The sequence below is a fragment of the Ovis aries genome, chromosome 2, assembly GCF_016772045.2.
Source record: "Ovis aries strain OAR_USU_Benz2616 breed Rambouillet chromosome 2, ARS-UI_Ramb_v3.0, whole genome shotgun sequence".
Classification (NCBI taxonomy): Eukaryota; Metazoa; Chordata; class Mammalia; order Artiodactyla; family Bovidae; genus Ovis; species Ovis aries.
Genome location: NC_056055.1, coordinates 176,264,280 through 176,286,139, shown reverse-complemented (window position 1 = coordinate 176,286,139; position 21,860 = coordinate 176,264,280). Strand labels below are relative to the sequence as shown.

The following is a 21,860-nucleotide window of genomic DNA, read 5'->3' as shown; positions in this document are numbered from 1 at the left end:
AGTCCACCCAGCATCTGCCAGCGGGAGTGATCATGCTAGTTCTCATGTGTTGAATGCTTACTCAGAGCTGGACTCTGCCAGCTGCTCTGTAAACATTAATTTCATCCCTGTACCGTCCCCCTGTGAGTGGGTAAAGAATCTGCCTGCAGTGCAGGAAACACAAGAGATGCAGGTTTGATTCCTGGGTCAGGAAGATGATCTGGAGAAGGGAATGACAACCCACTCCAGTATTCTTGCCTGAAAAATCCCATAGACACTAAGCCCCCGGTGGGCTCCAGTCCAAAGGATTGCAAAGAGTCAGACATGACTATGCGACTAAGCACATGACCTTCGCTGTGAGTCAAAGGTTATTCATCCCCATTTCACAGAAAAGGAAACTGAGCCACAGGGAGGCTCAGGCATTGGTCCAAGGCCACACAGCTCATAAGAGATAAAGCCAGGATGCAAACCCCGATCTGTCTGGCCCTCCTACACCACCTTCTCTGAGCTGGTCCCCACCAGGCATGTGGGACAACGGGGGACAAGGTGGTGGGACGCGAACACCCCATCTAAGAAGAGAACTTACATGGCTCTTCTTTGAGATAAGAGGCCAACACTGTTCTCCTGAGCCCCCTAGGTAGGGGTTTCAGCCTGAGGAAGCAAGACCCCAGGGGTCTGCAGCCCACAGCCAGACGGGTGGGATAAGATGGGGGAGCAGCAAGAACCTGGGCTCGGGATCAGGGGCTGGACTCAGTCCCTGCTCTGTGCATCCACAACCCTCAAGGGCTGGGGACCGGGGTGGGTGGTAGAATGTTCTACGGCCACAGTCGTGGAAGGCGGCTGCAAAGGTCCCATGAATTGAGGCCCCAGGACACACCATGCCCGGGAAACCATCTGATTGCTCTCCAGCGGGAAACTAAGGTCATATAACAGAGATCCCTCTAAGCATTAGTTTTAAAAATAGACATAGTTTTAAAATGTTCTAAAATGCGTTTAAATAATGCATATCATTGTCCCAGTCCCACTTCTCAGAAGTAACCATTGTTAAGTCTTTAGGATACCTGCTCTTTCTTTCCCTCTTCCTATCTCCCTCTCTTTTTCTCTCTTCTCCCTTTCTCTCCCCCTCGCTCTCCCTCCCACACTCACTCACACACAGCTGGATACACTGCACCCCTGTTATTACTTGCTCTTATGCTGGTGCTCACATTCCTACCTCCTTGTCAAGTGCTGCGTGTGACTCTGATAACACAGCTGAGCCATTCCCCACCTGCTGAGTCTTCAGGTTATTTCCAGTTCTTCTCCATGACAGGCAAGGCTTCACTAAGCAGCCTTGAACACATACCGTACCCACATGCACATCCAGGCACTCGCACGCCCTTCTCCAGCCCGGGTTCCCCGAAGTGAGGGTGGCTGGGTCAGAGGGTAGCCAACAGGAGCCCCAAACAGCCTTCTCCACTGGAGGGCGGCAGAAGGGGCCAGGGCTGAGGACAGTCCCTGCCTCTCCAACCCCTTCCTCTTGCTCTTCAGGTACGAGGTGAACTGCCAAAGCTCAGAGCTGGCCAAGGACATCGTGGCGCCCTCCTTCGACCCCAAGAACAAGCACTGTGTGTTTCAAGGCGACCTCCTGCTGTTCAGCTGTGCCGGTGCCCACGCCCACCACCGGAGGATCTGCCCCTGCCGGGACTTCATCAAGGGCCAGGTGGCTCTCTGTAAAGACTGTCTATAGCGGCCACCACTCCACCCGCACCCACGCTCTGCCAGGGGGGAGACAGTGGCTCCAGCCCCATCAGGGTGGGCCGGGGACACAGACGCCATTCAGGGACTCTCCCCAGAGCCTGAACATTTTGGTGAAAGGATCACAGCGGAGCTCTCACCAAAACAAAACGAGAGCCAACCTCAGGCCGGGAACCTGGCTTCTCCCTGGCACAACTTCGTCTTTAATTTTGGAGGAGCTACTGTAGGGAGACTGTGCAGCTGCTCCAGGGTGAAAAAAGAGAATCTCAATATTCGTTTAAACAAAACAAAACCAGAGGAGGAGTTGAGCTAGTGGGAAAGAACTTCCTACGGGAACATTCCTAAACCCATTAATTTATTTATTTGGGAGGGAGGGAGGGGGAGCTGGGGAGGGCAAAGAGGGGTTGATTGCGCGTCTTGCTACTTCTCTGATTTTCCTCTGTGGGCCACCCCTCTTCACTATAACATGACTGTTGTCTGCTTTGGGCAGGGTGTGCCGTGGGGCTGGTGGCATGATCAAGGGCAGCTGTGGGTGCCTAGCTCCTCAAAGTGGATGGTGGCAGAAGAAAAGAAATTCCTTGTGCTTAGCAGGTGGCAGAGGCTAGGGGATAGGCACCCCCTGGTTGTCCGGGGAAATGCCTGTGTGGTCCAGGGAGCCCAGCAGGGACCAGAGATGGGCTGCTTTGCAGTGACAGGTTCCTTTCCTCTGTTCCACCCCTGCGCCCGAGGTGGAACACACCCCCACACAGCTTGGCTGGCATTTCTGGTTAGGATTAAAAGCTACCCTTGCACTTGGAGGTGGTGCTCTTTACCCCCTTGAGAAGGGGTGTCTTTGAACTGCGATTTGGACAGGAGTGAAGCTGGTCCCTAAGAACTGGTGGCACCACCTGAGCTGGTCTTGTGTTATATTCACTCGGTCCGATGTCACCAAAGTCCAGGGGATGGGGCTCTCAGTGAACTTTTGATGTTGGCTGGGGGAGCAAGGGCAGGCCAGGATCAATGTGCACTGTCTTGGCTGCTGACTATGAGTGTGGGTGTGGTTTGCAAAGGGTAGGAATCTGATACTGGCTTTTACTCCAGGCAGAAATACTGGGGAGGAGGGTGTTGAACCGGTCAGCAGGTTGGACCAAACCCTGGCGTCCCCAGGCTCTGCTCTTGTGCAAGTTCCCCCCCAGCGCCTTCCCACTGCCCTCCCCCCATGCCGTGCTTCAGTGCGTTGCGAGCGCATGTTTCCTGTGATGCCCCTGGCATCTCCGTGCTGGTGAGAGTGAGCTCCCTTCTCCCTGGCAGAATGTCCCCCTTGAAAGCTGTCCCATGAGCCACCCAGCCCTCACTGAAGATTCCAAGTGGCCTGGTTGCTGAGCAGAAAAGCGGGACACGGCTAGTGGCTGGGTGAGCCTTCCGGACGCAAGGTTCAGGTTAGAATTCTCAAGTCTGAGGCCCACCCCCACCCCAGGAGGAATGGGAGGTTAGATTCCACCCACTCCTCGATTCTTCTTCTTGGGTATAAAATTGATATCAAATACACAGCCAGCCTTCTTTCCTTAGACTAACCTCAGTGGATCTTAGAGAATGGAGTGGGGGAGTTAGGGCAGCCAGGGTCTCCCCCGCCCCATAGGTGGCCCCCGAGTACCCATGCCGGGGAGAATTCCTATGGGGACACCTCCGCGCTGAGCCTGGGTGCCAGGGCCCAGCTCTCACAGATTGGCTGAGAATAGAAACAAGGGCAGAAGTTGAAAGGAAACTGGGCGAGAGGGTGTGAGTGCCAGTGTGCTCTTGAGTGCTTCCTGCAGGGGGAGGAAACGGCTGCCATCCCTGCTGTCGGGAACCACTATTTGCTACGAACGGGCCTCCTGGCTGCAGCCTTCCTAGAAGGAATTCGCTTTAGCGCCCAGACCTGCAGTTCCTGGGCCAGTGCTGCCCTCTCCTGGGCCCTTCTGGCCGTTTCTGGTGCTGAAGGTGTGAGTGCCCGTGTTTGACCAGCAGGGGGAGCCTGCAGGCCGAGACCAGTTTCCCATCTGGCAGAGATCCGTTACAACAAGCACAGGAACTCTGAAAGCAAGGTTGGAAAGCCCAGTTCTCAGAAACACGGTGTGCCGGCCTTGTGTTCCAGAAGCTGCAGGGATTGTTTGCCGGCTGCGCCTGAGCTCAGGGACTCTGCCTTCTCAAGAATTCCTCTTCTCTACGCCAGGACCCTCAGTCAGGCAGCCCAGGGAGCACTTCCCCACCTTAAGATCCTTCTTGCTCCCCCATCCCAGTACTGACAGGAAGTAAGCCAGAGTTCTGCCCCGGCGGTGGGCGTGGCTGCTGCTCCTGGTGCAAAGAAACCCACACTCCAGTTGTTGAGGGCAGAAGGGGCGACACCAAATGTATACTGGTTCCCAGGCCTCCACAGACTTGGCCCCAGTCTGGTCAGTGACCCCAGAGGACATTAGGGTGGGGCCTCTATCTGCCCTGTGCGGGAAGGGCTGCAATTGCTGCCTGCTGTGTGAGAGGAAGGCGCCTTTCAGGGTGTGGGCTAGAAGCCTTGGGTGGTTTTGCCAGTGCCAATCTTGATAGACTCCTGAACCACCTTGTAATCGATGACAGTTCCACAGGGAGCGATATCCCCAGTCAGGACTAGCGTCTTCCTGTGCTCTGAGCATCTCTCACCTCTTGCCTGGTTTTTTAGTTTTTTGTACATTTTTTCCTAAAAGTTTGGATTTATTTTTTCTCCACTGTGATCCTAAGTTCTTAAAAAACTTGAGGGAAAAGGTTTAATTTATTAAAGGAGAGAAAGCTTTCCTTTGAAATATAAACACTTTCAGGAGTAAAGATTCCTGAAAGGGAAAACACACTTCTCATGCCAGTAAACACCTCATTTATTTCTGTATGCAGTTTGATTTGCACATGCACAATTGGGAGAAGCTTTTCGCATTTTTGCTTAGATTGGGTTTTTTACTTTGTGTTTGCTATATGTTTGTAAGTATTAAGCAATCTTTTCTTTGGTGATATTTATTGTTTCTCTGAGGTGCCTTTTCACTTTTCTTTGGGGTTGGTTTTTGGAATCTGGTGTCGGTGTTTGGAATCGGGTTTAGTTGAAGGAAGCTAGCAGACTCCTCCAGCTTGGAGATAGATAGGACCTGTCCTTGCGAGACTGAGGGCAACCCAGGTTGGATGCCAGACATGCCCTCCAAGCTCCTCAGGTCGCAGCATATGTGTGCAGATTCCCCCATGCAGCCACAAGGGCCCTGAGAAGAGGGTTGACTTCCTCCAGATCAACCTTCACCCTCCCAGGCTGCTCGGCCAGGTCTCTGGGTTTGTCTGGAGACAGATGGTTGACAGGTGCCACCCTGGGTGCTTGGTGGAGGGTGGCAGGGGCAGAGAACCAACCCTGTGTGAGGGGTTGCAGTGAAGGGAAGCAGGCCCTGCTGGGCTCATTGGAAGCACTGGCCCCAAATCATTCTATCTCCCTATCATGATGAAGGGGAAATAATATGCACCCCCTGTTTTTATTTCCTTGGCAAACATCAGCCTCCCAGTAAGCTCCCTTGGCGCCCCAGTGCAGCTCACTGGTAGTAAAACTGTGATTGTGAGCAGTTAGGCAGAGACTGCTGTTATGGGCGGGTTTGGGCTTTTGAGACCAGGCCAATCAGGCCACCCCTTCCTGGGGTGGTTTCCCTACTAGATATGTATATAAATGGGACATTGCCACCCTCGCCCACCCCCGACACACACACCAATTCTTGATTTTAAAAAAAGTTCTATTAACGACAGGCTGTGGTTGTGTTACTCTCCCAAGCCTGGAATATTTTATTTATTGAAGAATATCTTCATTTCCACAGTGGTTTCATTCTAATCCTGCCCATCCCCTAGGCTGTAGACCATCTTCATGTGAAGAGATGGACAGATGTCAAGAGATTCAGGCTGCTCTAGGAAGGTGGGAGTTGCCTAAAGCGGAGGGTGGGTTCTTTTTCTTCTTGTTGGCTTCAACAAAAAAATGGAAAACCCAAGTTTATATGGCAAAAGGCCAAATTAGCTGTCTAGTGTCAGATGCAGAAAAAAAAAATTTACCCTAGCTTTCTTAGCACTTAGGGGTTTTGTGAGGATTCAGTGTTTAGCAATGTCTGGCATATAGTAAGTCCTAGTAAATGTTAAATATTGTTGTTTTTCACATTTCATAAAAGTTGAGGGAAAGAGCTGAGCTCACTTCCTATCATTGATTCCTGTAGGTGCAGGAAGATACTCCAAGTTGATAGAATGTTGTAGGAATTACAGGTTTAAGATGCCCAAGTCCTGTGTCCACCCTGCTGGCTAAAATGGTACTGTGTCCCTGGATGCACTGACTGATTTGAAAATATGCCTGACTTCAGCCCCAAGTGGAACTGGGCTGCAAAATTAGTCAGCTTGACATAGAGTGGCCACATGCCAGACCCTACCCCACTGACATCTTTTGAACCCTTCCAGGGTGTGTGCAGAACCTTTTGAGCTGGAAATTAAATCCTCTGACAGTTCCCTTAAAGTTACCCATCTTCCTCTGAAATGCAATAATAGAGGTGTGTCTGTTTTTTTTTATTTAAGGGAAAAGGAATGACCTCTTGAACATATTCATTCCCCTGGAAGTCCCTTTGCTGCCCCCTGCTGGCCAGGGTGGCTTCTCCAGTGTCCAGTCCAAGAGGATCAGACTCCCAGGCTGGTTAGTTATGTTTCTATCAAATTAAAGGTTAGTTCCGTGTAGAGAGCGAGGGGTCTTCAGAACTCCAAGAGGCTGCTCCTAGCTTAGTGATGTTTTTCCAAATCACCTCAATGTCAGTTGGCTTTTTTTTGGGGGGTGGGGCACGGTTGGTGTCAGCCTCTTACTTCCCTAAATAGGCTTTTTTATCTCCTCTCCTATTTTGGTGCCATTCTGGATAGACGCATTTGTGGAAAATGGAGGAATTTGTTGGTGTCTTTTTAAGATCTTTTGCATTCTCTTCAGCTGCATCAGCAGTCTTACATGTCTGTGGATGTAAGATTGGAACACACCTTCTTCCAAGCACTTCCTCGATTTTCCCCAGATCTTGTGGAGCCCTATCCCCCTGCAGCTGGTGAGACAGGGCAGAGGGATGGAGGGCAGCTGTGTGCTCATGCGGGGACCAGGGCCCCGTGTCTGGGGAGTCAGGGGGTGCGGTCCTGGGTGCCCAGACCACTTGCAGGAGGTCTCCCTGGGACAGCCGGACAGGAACCTAGTGCAGTCGGCCACCTCTGCCCACCTCTGAGATGGCGCAAACTTGGGAAGCATTTGTTCCCTGTCTTGCCCAGGTATGACCAGGACAAGTGGGAGTGGGACAACCGATGCCAAAGGAGATGGTAACATCTTTTCTGCCGTAGTTGCTGTCGCAAGCTCAGTGTCTGTACGCTAACGGCCATCCGCGTCTGTGTCTTCAGCCAGCTCCTGGTGCGGCCGTTTGCTGCTGTTCCCCGGGATTAAGTCGTGCAAGGTTCTGCCAACGAGGTGTTGCTGTTAACATGTACTGGCGTAGAGAGCACTGCTTTGTTTTCCACTGTTGTAGAGAAAACTAGGGAGAACTTTATTTTTCAATAAACTTTTCTTGTGTGACAAGTGGACCTACTTTGTGGGGGGTGGGAGGGTCCAGGTGGGTGCACGAGGTGCGATACAGCCACTCCCCCAGCACTGGCGGTTTCACCGTCTGCAGACACGCTGCTGGAAACCTTGATGGGAAGGTAGGTTTAAGGCACTGGGGGAGGGGGTACGTGTTCACTGTGTAAGACGCTTCCTTCGATCGCATCCACCAGTACTGACAGTGGAGCGCTCCTCCTCCCCTGTACACACCTAGAGGGGAACTAGATTTGTCAGTGGATTCCTAGGCTTTTCTTTTTTTAGATAACCGGGGTCTACAATGGATGTTTAAACTCCTTCAGGATATACTAGTACGGTAGCCCTTAAGAGGCTGGCTGTGGGCTTATTAAACCTGGACCACATTACTCTGCCTCAGAAAGAACACCCTGACTCCAGAGCTCAGTGGTCCATGAGCACTTGGTTAGGCACGTGCCCCGGAAGGTCAAGTTCACGCTCCCACTAGGGGCTTGTTGTAGGTGATGCTAGAGGGCCATGGTGCAGCCTCTCTGAAGACTGCAGAGTGCCTGGATGCTGCCCAGAGCAGAGACTCCATGGGAGACACCTGGCATCTTTGATGGGACACAAGTCCCCAGAAAGGTGAGCATAACTTGAGTGCTTAAGTTTTGAGGATGCTACACAAAGATTCCACAGTGGGAACTACATTAAACATTAAATACAGGAAGAAAAACCTGCAGCAAAGGAACCTGTTGCACCTTGTATTTCCCAGACCAGAACAGTGTCTGTTTTCTGTGTGTGCGACATGGTAACAGCCCCTAGAACATGCTGCAGAATGCCGTTGGAGAAAAGCACTCTCAAAAGCATCAGACTGAACCAAGGTCAGTGACCTCTTAGAATAGACCACCTGCCCTTCAGGGGCTCTACCCGGGCACAAGTCGTCCTTCACCCATGACAGAAAACCTGCCCACAGCAGTGACAACTCTGGCGATCACCTCCCCATACCATACAAAACAGGAAAAGGTCTTTATTGGTCACCGCTGCCTGGACAAGCAGCAGTGCTGGAGGACAGAATGTTGCACGTGGGGGCTGCTTTGTACAGAGTCTACAACTAACGCTACATAAACCGAGAACATCTAATTCCTTACAGAGGAGGAAGCCATCACGAGAAGACTGTGATGTACCTACCATTACCACTTCACACAGCATGTAGATCTATGCATCTATGGATAGATTATATAATTTATTACAAATAAACTGTAGTTTCACATCTCTCCAAAAGGGATCCTGTGTTTACACATATATGTTTGGGCTCTGAATGTACAAGAAAGGATTGGGGCTGAGTTTGATACATGCAAAGCTCATACATCTATCACTAAGTACTTTAAAAATAGAATGGTCTCCTTTAGAACAAATCCAGTGTTTAGACTGAGGATTAGTAAAACAGTATGAAACAAATGAAACACACGGATAGAAATTAGGAGGTGATCTACACGATGGTTCTGGAAAGGGGTGTGGGACCAAAGGGTGCGGTCCTCTCTTAAAATCTGCCAGGAGACCAGAGGAGGTGGGCCCCGAGGAGGTGGGCCTGGCGAGTCACTATCCATGTCAGGCTGGGAGCACCACAGAAGGGCGTGTACCCTCCCCACACGAACCTGTTTTATAGCAGAAGGAGGACGAGGTCAGTTCCCATGGAGGGTCCCCGCTCAGTGAGTGTTGTCCTACGGTGTCGGGCGGGGGCGGTGGTGGGAGGAGAGCAAGGCAGTCCGACCTGCGGGGTAGACCTCGTTCCTGTGAGCACAAGCTTTCCGAGAGAGAAGCTGATGTTCAGTTAAACATGGGCACCATCTGCCTGCGTGGAAACGTCTCCTGGTCCTGACAGTCTTCATGCGGTGGCGGGGCAGCCAGTGCGGGCCACCTTCACTCAAACATCTCGTAGTGGCGCGTCTGCCTCACCCTGGGCACCATGTCGATAAGCAGCCTGCAAGGAGGAAGCAGACCGGTCACCCCAACAAGGACCCTCCACAGCCCTGGGCTTGGGGAACAGACAGGGGCTTTGTTTCTATAAATACAATTCACATACCATAAAACTCCTGTGATTTGGTGCTTTTTAGTGTACACACAGGTGGCACAACTGTCACCACCTAATTCTAGAACATTTTCATCACCCCCCTAAAAACAAACTCACTAGGAGTCACTCCCCACCTTATCCCCCACAACAACCGCTAATCTACTTTCTCTAAAGATTTGCCTATTCGAAGTATTGACTGTAACTGGAATCATGCACCATGTAGCCTTCCGTAACTGGCTTCTTCCATTGGGCGTGTTTTCGAGGTTCATCCCTGTGGCACAAATCAGTATTTCATTCTTTTGGCTGAATAAATCCTCCACTATGTCTCTACCACCTTTTATTTAATCAATGGACATCTGTGTTCTTTAAAACCTGCATATGGGTTGTATGTTGGGCATATGGGTTGTATGTTGGGCATACGAGTTTTTTCTACCTTTTTGCCCACTGTGAATAATGCCACTATGATCATTCGTGTGTAAGTTTTTACATGGATATGTTTTCATATCTCTGGATTATGTATCAAGGAGTGGAACTGCCAGGCCAAATAGCAACTCTGTTTAACACTTTGAGAAACTGCTAACCTATCCCTGAAATGGCTAAACAATTTTATATCCCCACCAGCAGAATATGGAGATTTGATTTCTCCTTAACCTCACCAACACTTTCTGTCTCTTGTATTAAAGCCATCCTGGTAGGAGAGAGAAGTGTGTTAACATTTATAAGCTTGAGAAACTGTTTTCAGAGGCTGACTCCAGCCTGGATGCTGCATACAGAGCCAGTGATGCCTACAGGGCACTTTAGTGAGTGGCCTCAGGCTGGACTAGAACCCAAGGCCTGGGTGGGTTTTTCTACATGCAGCCCTTACTGCACAAAGTCCCTTTTATAAAAAGTTTTCTCAATCTGGGTGCTTTAGCCCCCTCTACCACCTCCCCACTGACTGCCCCAGGTGGCAGAGGGAGCTAACAGGTGAGGATACCACACAGGCCTGCCTGGTGCATCATCATGACCCTCACTGTAGAGGAAGGAAGGGGCACTGATCTGGCACCAAGAGTTGAAGGCAGGACCACTTACCTCCCTTCTCTCCCAGCCACAAGGATGTGTGACGGCTGCTTGGGGCTGTTCCAGTCCCCGACCTCGCCCAGGAGCAGGAGGGTCACAGGGACAGGACGTAGTTATCAGAAGTGGGGAATACAGCACCCCTGGCAGCCCAGAGGGCAAAGAGGAAGCAGTACTTACTTGACCCCATAGGCGAATATGGTGAGGCCGATCAGCACGCCGATGCTGCCGTCCAGGTACCAGACAGCCGAGTTGTGCTTGAACACCTCGGCGCTCAGAAGGATGGAGAAGCCCATCACGCCCCCCACAAGGGAGTTAAACCCTGCAAGGGAAGCAGAGAGAGGCTGAGGCCAGTGCCCAGCGTGGCCACAAGGAAAACCCCCCAAATGCCAGGTGTGCCTCTGCATTCCAGAGCATGCGCTGGAAGGAATATTCCAGAAGCACTTTGCAAGCGGCAGCGACCACCTCAGACACCTACGTGGCTTGCCAAGTCTCCACTCAGATGTCACCAGAGACCCCCTGGATAGTTATCACCCCCATTATCAGTGTCCATCCCCTGCCAGGCACTCCTGCTCAAGTGATGTAGCCTATGTGTGGTTCCCAATGCTCCCCTCTCACACGCTAGGACGCAGGCCTTGAGAGGGGAGGGGCACCAGGCCTGCTGAACACACGGGACACATTCAATGCTCAGGGACTCACATCTGTCTGATGTCTGCTGGGCAAGTACAGAGTTGGGATCTTCTCAATTCTGTCAAGTCAGATTATCACCCCCATTTTACCAACAATAAAACTTAAGTTAACAGAATGAATGCGGGAGGTTCAACAAACTGACCAGGGTTACATGGATTGAAAGGAGCAAGGCTGGGTGATACCAGAACCCACATCCTTTCCCAACAGTCTCCCTAAGCCACCTGAGGCTTTTCATTTTCCAGGAAGGACATGCAAAGTCTCGAATTCGCTACAGAAACAAGAACTGGACACAACACACCTCAATCACCTCCTCATGTCACCTCGGTGGGTCCCTACAACTTGGACATCACACTTCCAGTCTACGTGTAGCTTTTCCAAGGCTACACAAGAGGGAACGGCTTAGAGGGGCTCACTGAGGCGTGAGCCACAAGGCTCCTTGCCTGCCTTAGTGTAACTGAGCCCCAAGAGCAGCCGCAGGCAGGCCCACACTGCTCGGGAAGGCCAGGAACCTCTCCAACAGCAGGTCCTGCTCCATCCTCAGCAGCTCGGCCTGTGTGAGGGCGCCGTGCTTCTGAACTCAAAAGCGGTTAACTCCAGGTTCCAGCGGGAGAATTGAGATCAAACAATCTTAAATGCATTCAGTGGGGGCTGTACCACTAGCGGACGTTCTAAATGAAGAGCAGGGGAAAAGGAAGAAGAGTGTAGGGTAGAGATGACTTAGGCCAAATCCCTTCTCAAGATCCACAGGGTAGACCTCAACAGGCTGCCTCCAACAATGGGACCCAGATGAAGCTAGGCCTGCAAGGTCATCTCTGGTCATCACACACGCTTCTCTCCCCTCAGACCTCCATCACCTCCCTGCTCCAGTTCGCAGCTGAGGACTCGGCCTTGCACATCTTAGAGCACATAGGTTCAGATCACAATACCTCATCTTGCTAACACCAAACCCATCACTCATCTGGGCCCGCTGCCCCCACATCCTCAGCTGCTTCTCCAGTTACCCCTGTTCCTATGTCGGACCAGTGCCTTTGTCTCTGTTCACTGAAGGACTTTGTTCTTGAATTTCTTCTCCCTCTCCTGGATCACTCCCACTGGGATAAACCTCCACCTCCTCCCTTGATTCCATGCCACCCGCAACACAATCCCCATTCACTACCTCCCTTTGCAAAACTCCCTGAAGAGCTGTCTACCCCCGTTAAGCCTACCTCCCATTCTCTTTACCCTACCCCACCCTTACATCCCCCCTCCCCTGAGCTCTCCCTGGTCTTGGATGGCTGCAGGCTGCCACGTGCCATGGTTGCCTTCCCACCCCTCAGGTCCTCCCATCCCCTGAGCCCTCCCTGGTCATGGATGGCTCAAGGCTGTCACAAGCCATGGTTGCCTCCCCATCCTCATCTTACGCCCTCCTGGGAATGCTTCTTTCCAGCCTCACGTGACACCGCCCTCTGCCACTGTCTCTCTTCCCCCTCCAGCTGCTCCTCCTCACTCTCCTTCACTGGATCCTCCTAGTCACCTCCATCCGAGTTCCTGGCTTAGTCCCCCGAAATCCTCCTCCATCAACATTCTCCCCGCAGGTTCTCACCTCCATCCCATAAGCCAGCGTCTCCCTAGCTCTGTTTCATCCTGACCTTCCCCCTCAGCTGCAGACACAGAAGCATCTCAAACTGAACACGTTCAGAGCAAAAAATTCTGCCTCCAAATGACTTACCTTTCAGCCACCTTCTGTGTAAACAGCGTCCCCATCCACCCAGCTGCTGAAGCTACAACCCTAGGAGTCTATCCTGGACTTTCCTCACATGCAAATCTAATCCATCCATCAAGTCATTCTTGTCAACTGTTCCCTCCAAGAGTCATGCTCCATCTACCCCCAGGCCAAGCCCCCTTCCTTCCTCCTCCATCCCCTTCCCCTCCTGCCCACATCTCCCTCCTCACAATGACTCCCCCTCACAGCAGCCAGTGACTGTGGTAGTGCACAGCAGCCAAGACCCTCCAGCAGACAAGCTGCCCGCCCTGGAACCTGTGCACTCTTCACGGCCGACAAGCCCTGCCGTGCGCGACCAGCCCCTTCAGCCTTGTTCACATCAGGTCCCCTGACCTCCCCACCCCCTGTGCTCCGGCCACACCGGACTTGACCACCCCCCCGCCGGACCCCTGCTTCTGGGGTCTCCCAGGCCGCCTCCTCCCCGGCCTGCACTCAGCCCCGACACACCCTCCTACCTTCTCATCATTGCCCCTCCTTCACTGTTTTCCAGGGCTCTTCATCACATGGTGTTTTTCGCCATTTTTCTTTTTACAAACATCCCTCTCTTTCCCACCCGAAATGTAGCTTATGGATAGGAGTTTTGTCTCTCTCCTGCTGTATTCTGAGTCCCAGAATGGAGGCTGCTACTGCTCAGGGCCTCTACTGACTGCTGCGTTCATACTGACCTCACAGATGGACAGAAGGGCCTCAGTCTTGCTAAGAGGATGCCTACTCGCCAGGCTGAGCTATCCCAAGAGAGATGAGGCCTCTACAGCCCAGGCCCTGGGGTCTCCCTACCAAGGCAGAGCCTGTAGCTAGAGCTCCGGGCGGACAGCCACCAAGAGGCAGAGGGCTTACTCTGAGACTTTGGGGTGTGGTTGGGGGCCGTATGGAGAGTCAACTTCCCCACTCCACAAGGTTCACACCTAGTGGACCTCTCCAAACCAGTACCACCTCAATACAGGCGACAAGGATGAGGAAAGGCAAACCCCTCCACCTTCTCCCAACCAGGTCCACATCCTCGGGAGGCCAGTCCAAGGAACTGTGTGGAAAAGGAGGCCAGGACTTGCTGGGTGCCTGCAGCTGGTGAGGGCTGTTCCAGGCGGGCCTCTCCTGCCCCTCTCTGTGTACCCGGGGATCTCTGTCCACCGCCCACTGTGAGCCTCCCATCCCTCACCCACTGAGGCCTCCTTGGTAGATAGCCAGTCTGACAAGGAGCTTCCTCTGGGTGTCCTGGGGGGAGCGGGAGGGCAGGGCTGGCATGAGCTTCACCAGAGATGTGTCCCACCACACCAAGTCGCAAGGCCAGATCTCTCAACCTTCCACCTCCCCGCTGTGGAGGCCAGGGGCAGGTAACTCCCTGGGTGCCCCTTCTCAGGGTGCCTGGGGCGAGGCTGCAGCCCAGGCCCCTGTAGTGTGAGTTTCTGGGGCTCCTCCACACTCGCTCACCTCTAGATAACGAGGAAGTGGACTCTGCTTCCCTTCTGTCTCTGTTCTCCACGCAGCTCATGGAGCTGATGCCCCTCCAGCCTTCTGCCACCTCACGCGAAGCTGGGTGCCGGCCGAGTCTTTCCCAGCTCCTTGCATGTAGGGCACCTGGAGCTTCCTCCCTCTCTGCCCTGCCCCTGGTTTCGGCCTCTGCACATCACACCCTCCATCCTGCCTCCAGTCTCCCCAAGTAGGGGGACAGCAGGTCCACTCTGAGAACGGCAAGGTCATATTTCCCTCCTGTCTTCTGACACATGGAGATCGTCAGTGTTTCCCCTCTCCCATCATAAGAGGCTGGCATTCACCCCCTTGCCTCTGGCTGTCCCTTGGTTCCTCCTATTCTTTTTATTAATAACAAATGGAATCAGACCCTAGATGGCGCTAGTGGTAAAGAACCCACCTGCCAATGTGGGAAATGCTGGAGACAAGTTTGATCCCTGGGTCGGGAAGATCCCCCAGAGAAGGGCATGCAACCCACTCGAATATTCTTGCCTGGAGAACTCCACGGACAAAGGAGCCTGGAGGGCTACGGTCCACAGGGTCACAAAGAGTCGGACATGACTGAAGCGACTTAACACACAAGCACGCACAGAATCAAAAAAGTCTCTGGAGCCCACATCTTCTCACAGAGGGCCACACAGAGCATCCGCAGAAGCCGTTACTCTGTGCAGGGGCTACCTGGGCTGGAATTGACCTCTCAAGCAACCTCAAAGTTGGGGGAGTTCTGTGTTGAGGGGTGGCCGGGGAAAGGCAGAGACAGGAAGAAGATGGCTGCGGCCCTCGCAGACTAGAATCCTACACCCCACTTTCTCCACCTTCATTGTGGGCACAGTGGCCCTGGAGCCCTCAGCCAGCCCGCTGGAGCTCAGAAAGTGTAGAGAGTGAGGTTCCCCCAGACGGCCACTAGATGTCCACTCGCTCCACCAAATCACCAGGCTCAGCCAGCCCAGGACAGTGCGAGGACCCACCAGCCCCTACAGCGGGTGGAACTTTGACCTTGTTCACCCATCCCCTCCAGGAGCATCTGACCTTCTCCACCCACCTTTGGTTACGGCTCATTTCAGCGGCACCTCTTGTGAGCCTGGCGGAAACACTGGAACCAGCACACCGAACCAGGGGACAATTCTGTATCTGCCCTTCCACATCCTTCAGGATTCTAGAGCCTTCCCAGTTACAGCCATTCCTCATGAAGGACCCTAACCTCACAGCCCCAACCCACAGACCTCCCAGTTTACCAAAGCAGCCCACAAGGTCCCATCAGTCCCTCACCTCCGGGGCCCTGCCCTCACCTCCTATGGGGCCCCACCCCGAACTCCCATGCCCACAAGCTCGTTCCCATGTTCCCTGTCAAAAGGCAAGGGTGGGATGATTTGAGAGAATAGCATTAAAACATGTACATTATCATATGTGAAATAGATCGCCAGTCCAGGTTCAATGCATGAGACAGGGTGCTCAGGGCTGGTGCACTGGGATCACCCCAAGGGATGGGGAACACACGTACACCCATGGCTGACTCATGTCAATGTGTGGCAAAAACCACTACAATATTGTAAAGTAATTAGCCTACAATTAAAATAAATAAATTTAAAAAAAAAAAAACACACACCAGAGCAGCTGCAGAAAGTAAATGCTGTCATCACCTTGGAAGACATAAGAACGTCTGAGGCGATCTTGATTAGAGGCTCTAACAGTCTGGCTTTAATGACTAGATAAGCATCTATATAATTAAGCACATATTGATTTTATGCAGAAAATTCTCATTCACAGTTATTCATGTACTTGAAAACCACCACAGGCTCTGGGCAGAGTCAGCCCAGGCCCCTCATCTCAGAGAGGCTTCCAGCTGTCCTGCGGGCAGCTCTGGAGCCAGAACCCTGGGCCCTCAAGGGTTCAGAACTCCCCCCAGGGACCTTGCCACAATCTTCCTCTGTCTGATTTGTAGTATTAACTTCCTGCACAAAATCATTTTGTCTTAAATAATACAAAGCCAGCTTCAGCCTAGTCCTGATAGCGATGATCGCACGCTATCACATCACTAAATACCCAAAGCAAGAAAACCCAGTTAGACACGATTTCCTGCACAGCATGGGGAAGCCTGGAATCCACCTGCACCCTGCTGCCCCTCTTTCCCTGGAGATATGCTTCCTGACTGTAAGAACAGGACCCAGGGACACCGGATCTGGTGGAGTCAGCCTGGCCTAGTACACACACGGCCCCACCCATTTCACACATAACTCCAGCTTGGGAAGCAGCTGCCTCACCAGGTGACAAGTGAGACCTGCCTGGCCTTTCCGCAACAGAAGCAATTTGCTGGACTTGCTTCCTTCTTGGAGAGAAAGCACTTGGCCTGCTCCCCTGCCCTGGGCCAAGTCAACAGGAAGGGCAGGCTGGCCTCCTGAACCCTAGCCTGCCCCCTACCTCCCCAAGTAAGGACATAATTACAGATTGTTCTGCTAATCAATGAATGAAGAAAATCAGGATCCCAGACAATGCAATTAGCAGGAGGCTGTAATTACTGCTGCATATTTTGCTGATACGCCCACTAAGTGAGGGATTGCAGAGTGTGCCAAGCCTCCCCCCACCCCCAGGCCACGAGGCTCATGCGGCGGGCCTGGGGTGGGAGTGCTGCCTCCACGCTTTGCAGCAGCCTTGCTCTGTCTCTCCTCAGCCTCCACGGCCTGTCTGTCCCTGAGCTCTGCCCATTTTATAAACATCACCGACATTTCCTCAGTTCCCCCACATCCCACCTCTCTGCCCTCACCTTCTGAGGCCACCACCCTCTGGGATCCCCAGAGACCTCTCCCTCCCAGAAGTTTCTCTGCTCTGTTCTCCACCTTGTTGGCCAGAAGGATCATTTAGAAACATCCACCATGTCACCCCCTCATCTGTTTAAATATTTAACAAAACATCCAAAAATCCCGCACTTGACCTGGCATATTGAATGGTCCACCCTTTCCCACTTGGCAAGGCCCCTCACCCTGTGACCCTTCCTCACAACAGCCCCCCAATCCCCTCCCGAGGCCACAGGCTCCCTCCCACCTCGGTTCCCTCTCCCTGAGGAGTGCCTGTCTCCGCTTTGCCTGTTTGTGGGACAATTTTCCCTTAAACTATTCACTCCTCCTTGTAATGACCCCTTCCTGAGGGTTCAGGAGGCAGATGGGAAGACCATTTATGTGTTTGGATGGTTCTGTAGGTGAAAACTATGGACTCCGGAGTCACTTCGTTAGAAAATACATGCTTATCATCAGGGGCTTCTCTTAAAATGTTAAGGAAGACCGCCTGTCATGGGAGAGGTCCCACTATTCTGAGAAGAAACGGGTCAAGCTTCAGGATCATGGGTGTGGAGGGGACAGGGCCTCCTGCCTGGCAGCTGCGGGGCATGGTCTGACTGCTGGGGCCTCCAGTTCAGCATCTCAGCTGTAGTCAACTGAACAGAGAAAGTGCTGATGCTGTGTCAGCACAGAGGCTCTGTGACTTTAGGCTGTAATGTAGGACAGACTTACAGGAATAATGCAGGCCTTCCCAGGTGGCACTAGTGGTAAAGAACCTGCCTGCCCATGCAGGAGACGTAAGACACATGGGTTCAATCCCTGGGTAGCGAAGAACCCTTGGAGAAGGAAATGGCAACCCACTCCAGTATGCTTGCCTGGACAATTCCATGGATAGAGGAGTTGGCTACAGCCCACAGGGTCGCAAAAAGTCGGACATGACTGAGTGACTTAGCATGTAAGCTGTGTTGACCAGTACAGCCTCCCCCCAGGCCCGCCTTCCCATCCTTCATGTTAAGGAACTGCAGCTGCCCACATATGTTTGCATCCCCATATTTTACATAGGCGGGAGCTCTGAGAGTCTAAGGAGCAGGGAGTGGTTCTTTAACAATAAATCATGGGAATTCCCTGGTGGACCATGGTTAGGATTCAGTGCTCTCACTGCCAGGGACCTGGGTTCAATCCCTGATCAGGTAACTAAGATGCCACACGCCTCGTGGTATGGCTAAGGGGGGAAAAAAATCTTACGATCTCTGCTCTATTTTGTGCAGGTACAGCCACCAGCCCACCAGCTAGGACCCTGTGACCTCTCACCCCAGGGCACAGGGGCACACGTCTCTACTCCCAACCCTCAGAAACTTCACACGTTCTGGGATAAAGAGAAAGAAAACAGCCGGGAGGCTGTGTTCATCACATTTCTAGTTTACATGCCAGCACCAGTGTGCAAAAACTGAAACGTGCTTTTCCTACTTCCACACACCCTTCTCCGTCTGCCCAAACGCCACACAGGAGGCTCCTCCTGACCCACAGGACACAGAGGGGCACGCTGACCTGGTTCGGGTCTTGAGCAAAGTACACGTGGCTCATTTCCCCAGCAAAGCCCTGGTCACTGCTACCTGAACTCCCAGGTAAGGGGGAAATGGGTGTGGAACACGCACCAGACCTTCATAGAATCCAGGGAATATGCTTACTTTTTATTTGCAGTGATGCACAATAAACAAGACTCTGGGAAGCCCTTTGTGCTCTATGATTAGGAGGCAAGCCCTGAGTTACCCTGTTAGGAGGTCCGGGTGGAGGTGCTTTAGGAAGAGCGTATTCAGCTCCCAGGCGCAAAACATCTGCCCTGATAGGGAACCCTGAGAATCATGAAACAGCCTGGGGAAGGGAGAACAGTGGGGAACAGATTCCAAGCTGTTCTGCAAGATGAGCAGCTGAAAGTGACCCAAACAGCACCTTCCCTCACTGTGAGCTCAGCCCCCGGAGGCCAGGCACACTGGCCTTACTCACCATCTGTTATGAGTGCTCTGCTGGTCAGAACCTTCCCCAGCATGAACTTCAGCACAGCCAGGATGCTGCATAGGATCCCACTTAAAATGGAGACGCTGAACAGGAAATCATCCTAGAAGAGGAAGTTCCAGATTTCAATGGTTCAGCTCATGCCAGAGCAGATCATCGGCAAACCACTGGCCTTTGCTCCCAGAATTTACAGTTGAGTATGCTGCCACTCGGCTTCCCCAGTGGCTCAGCAGTAAAGAGTCCGCGCACCAATGCAGGAGATGTGGGTTTGATCCCTGGGTGAGGAAGATCCCCTAGAGGAGGGCATGGCAACTCACTCCAGTATTCTTGCCTGGGAAATCCCGTGGACAGCGGAGCTTGGTGGGCCACAGTCCACGAGGTGGCAGAGTCACTCAGTGACTGAAGAACAGATGCTGCCACCAGGTGGGAGTATATTGCTTGCTTTCGTACCTGTTACCTGTGTCACCAGAAACTGAAAAGGAGGATCAGAAACACACGATCCAGATTTATATTTCTTTAGAAACCTCAGAAACCCATTACATTTTCTTTTCCTGTAGGAGATTTCCCTTCCCACTATTCCGCCAAAATGGTTGGCAATCATTGATCAATCACGGAGTTGGTCAAAGTGCTAACAATAGTAACTTCTATGTAGAGTTTTCCAAGGATAAGTCAAAAAGCAGCTGATTGCAAAGTTTGGAACAAGTAAGTAGACCAGCGGCTTGAGAACAGGGCCAACTGAACTTGCCACAGGGTCAGTTATGGCTGATCAATATGGCTACTTCTAGCCGTATTCTTTCCTTAACTTCACAGAAGCCACTGGAAGTTCAAATATAGCTTTCAAGGTGGGACAAGGCATCTAAAAATATACTTTGCTGTTGATGTTATCTTAGCACTTCCTCTAAGTTGTTAGCTCACCTTTGGAAGCAAGTGAGTGAGTCGCATGCCAAAGCGAGTAGCACTGTGTCTACTGCCTGACAGCAGGGCCCATGGAAGCTCTCAGCTTAGGGCTCCCAGGCACCACTCCCATGAGACACAGCCTCCAGATCCCCCAACATGGAAAGGCACTGCCAGCACAAATCTGATGAACAGCATACGTGCTCGAAGAATGGGTTTCCTAAGTGCCGCAGTGCTAAAGAATCTGCCTGCCAATGCAGGAGAAGCAGGAGATGCAAGTTCAATCCCTGGGACAGGAAGATCCCTGGAGAAGGAAATAGCAACCCACTCCAGTATTCTTGCCTGGAAAATCCCATGGACAGAGGAGCCTGGCGAGCGATAGTGCATGGGATCACAAAGAGTTGGACATGACTCAGCATGCACACACACATACTCAAAGAACAGAATTCCTTAAGCACTTTATTATTCAAATAACCAAGTAATAGAAAGCTAGGAAGACAGCCTGCTTACCCAGGTTCAAACCTGAGTAAAGTGATTTGAAAAATCACCTCTCTAGAAAGAGGGTATCTGCAAAGCACCTCCTCCACAACACTCATCAGTGGTGGTTGGCTTTAACACATGTCCACAAATCCTTCAATGCATCCCCGCAAAAGGCACAGCCTAATCCCCTGGTCCTTTGCATGTCAGCTCAACTCATGACTCGAATCTAACAGGATACAGAAAAGAGGAAAAACAAGTTTGGCCAGAAAGTTCATTTGGGTTTTTCCATAACATTTCAAAGAGAAACCCAAACAAGCTTCTTGGCCAACCCAAACATAACTTTATAGGGTAGAAACCAGGTGAGTGAGCAAGGTGAGCATGTCCACACACAATGATACTGCTACACATGCCTCCTGATAGGATGGGACGTGAGAAGGACACCTCTGGGTGTCCTACCCCAAATCCATAACCTCAGCTGAATTGTGAAAAAACATAAACAGCATTGAGGATGGTCTATAAAACACCTGAGTACTACTTTTCATACATGTCAAGATCATGAAAGACAAGGAACCACCGAGAAACTGTCACAGGTTGGAGGCTAAGGGGATGTGAGGATAAAACGCCACAGAAACAGAAAAGGTCATTAGCAGGAAATCTGGGGAAATCAGCGCAGAGGCTGGCGTTCTGTTAATAGTGTTGTCATCTCATAGCGTTTTTCCCAGGTGGCTCAGTGGCAAAGGACGCACCTGCCAATGGAGGAGACGTGAGTCGGTTCCCTGGTTTGGGAAGATCCCCTGGAGAAGTAAATGCAATCCCACTCCAGTACTCTTGCCTGGGGAATCCCATGGACAGAGGAACCTGGCGGGCTACAGTCCACAGGGTCGCAAAGAGTTGGACACGACTTAGTGGCTGAACATCATCATCATCTCGCAGTGTGAGTAAAGGCACCTTGGTTATCTGCATGAGATGTTAACGTTAAGGGAGGCTGGAGGAAGGGCATACGGGACCTCTCTGTAACGTCTTTGTAAGCGAAGTGAAAGTCACTCAGTTATGTCCAACTCTTTGCGACCCCATGAACTATATAGTCCATGGAATTCTCCACGCCAGAATACTGGAGTGGGTAGCCTATCCCTTCTCCAGAGGATCTTCCCAAACCAGGAATTGAACCAGGGTCTCCTGTACTGCAGGTGGATTCTTTACCAACTGAGCTATCAGGGAAACCCTGTCTTTGTAACTGATGCATAAATCTAACACTATCCCAAATTTTGCAGTTTTTTAGAATAGTCACTGTATTAAAGTTTCAGTTCCTCAAAAGATCAGTAAGGACTATGCCAAACCTGGCCTCTTGGCAGATCCCAAGTCCCTGCTGTGCATGAGGTTACATAACAG

General features: G+C 51.9%; 2 protein-coding genes across 18 annotated transcripts in view; one reads left to right on the top strand and one right to left on the bottom strand.

Moving 5' to 3' along the window:
- Positions 1 to 7,294, top strand: part of MGAT5 (alpha-1,6-mannosylglycoprotein 6-beta-N-acetylglucosaminyltransferase) — a 402,590-nt gene extending 395,296 nt beyond the window's left edge. For all 17 annotated transcript variants that reach the window (XM_060410110.1, XM_060410112.1, XM_060410105.1 and 14 more), the window contains one exon: positions 1,507 to 7,294. In XM_060410110.1, the coding sequence (XP_060266093.1) occupies positions 1,507 to 1,705 (199 nt within the window). In that variant the 3' untranslated portion in view covers positions 1,706 to 7,294. The remainder of the gene's footprint in view (positions 1 to 1,506) is intronic.
- A 975-nt stretch (positions 7,295 to 8,269) lies between these two features.
- The window catches only part of TMEM163 (transmembrane protein 163), a 277,327-nt gene continuing 263,736 nt past the window's right edge, over positions 8,270 to 21,860 (bottom strand). The window contains exons 6-8 of the mRNA XM_027965021.3: positions 19,089 to 19,200; positions 10,575 to 10,716; positions 8,270 to 9,248 (exon numbers count right to left, since the gene is read on the bottom strand). Coding sequence (XP_027820822.1) covers positions 9,188 to 9,248; positions 10,575 to 10,716; positions 19,089 to 19,200 — 315 coding nt within the window. The 3' untranslated portion in view covers positions 8,270 to 9,187. The remainder of the gene's footprint in view (positions 9,249 to 10,574; positions 10,717 to 19,088; positions 19,201 to 21,860) is intronic.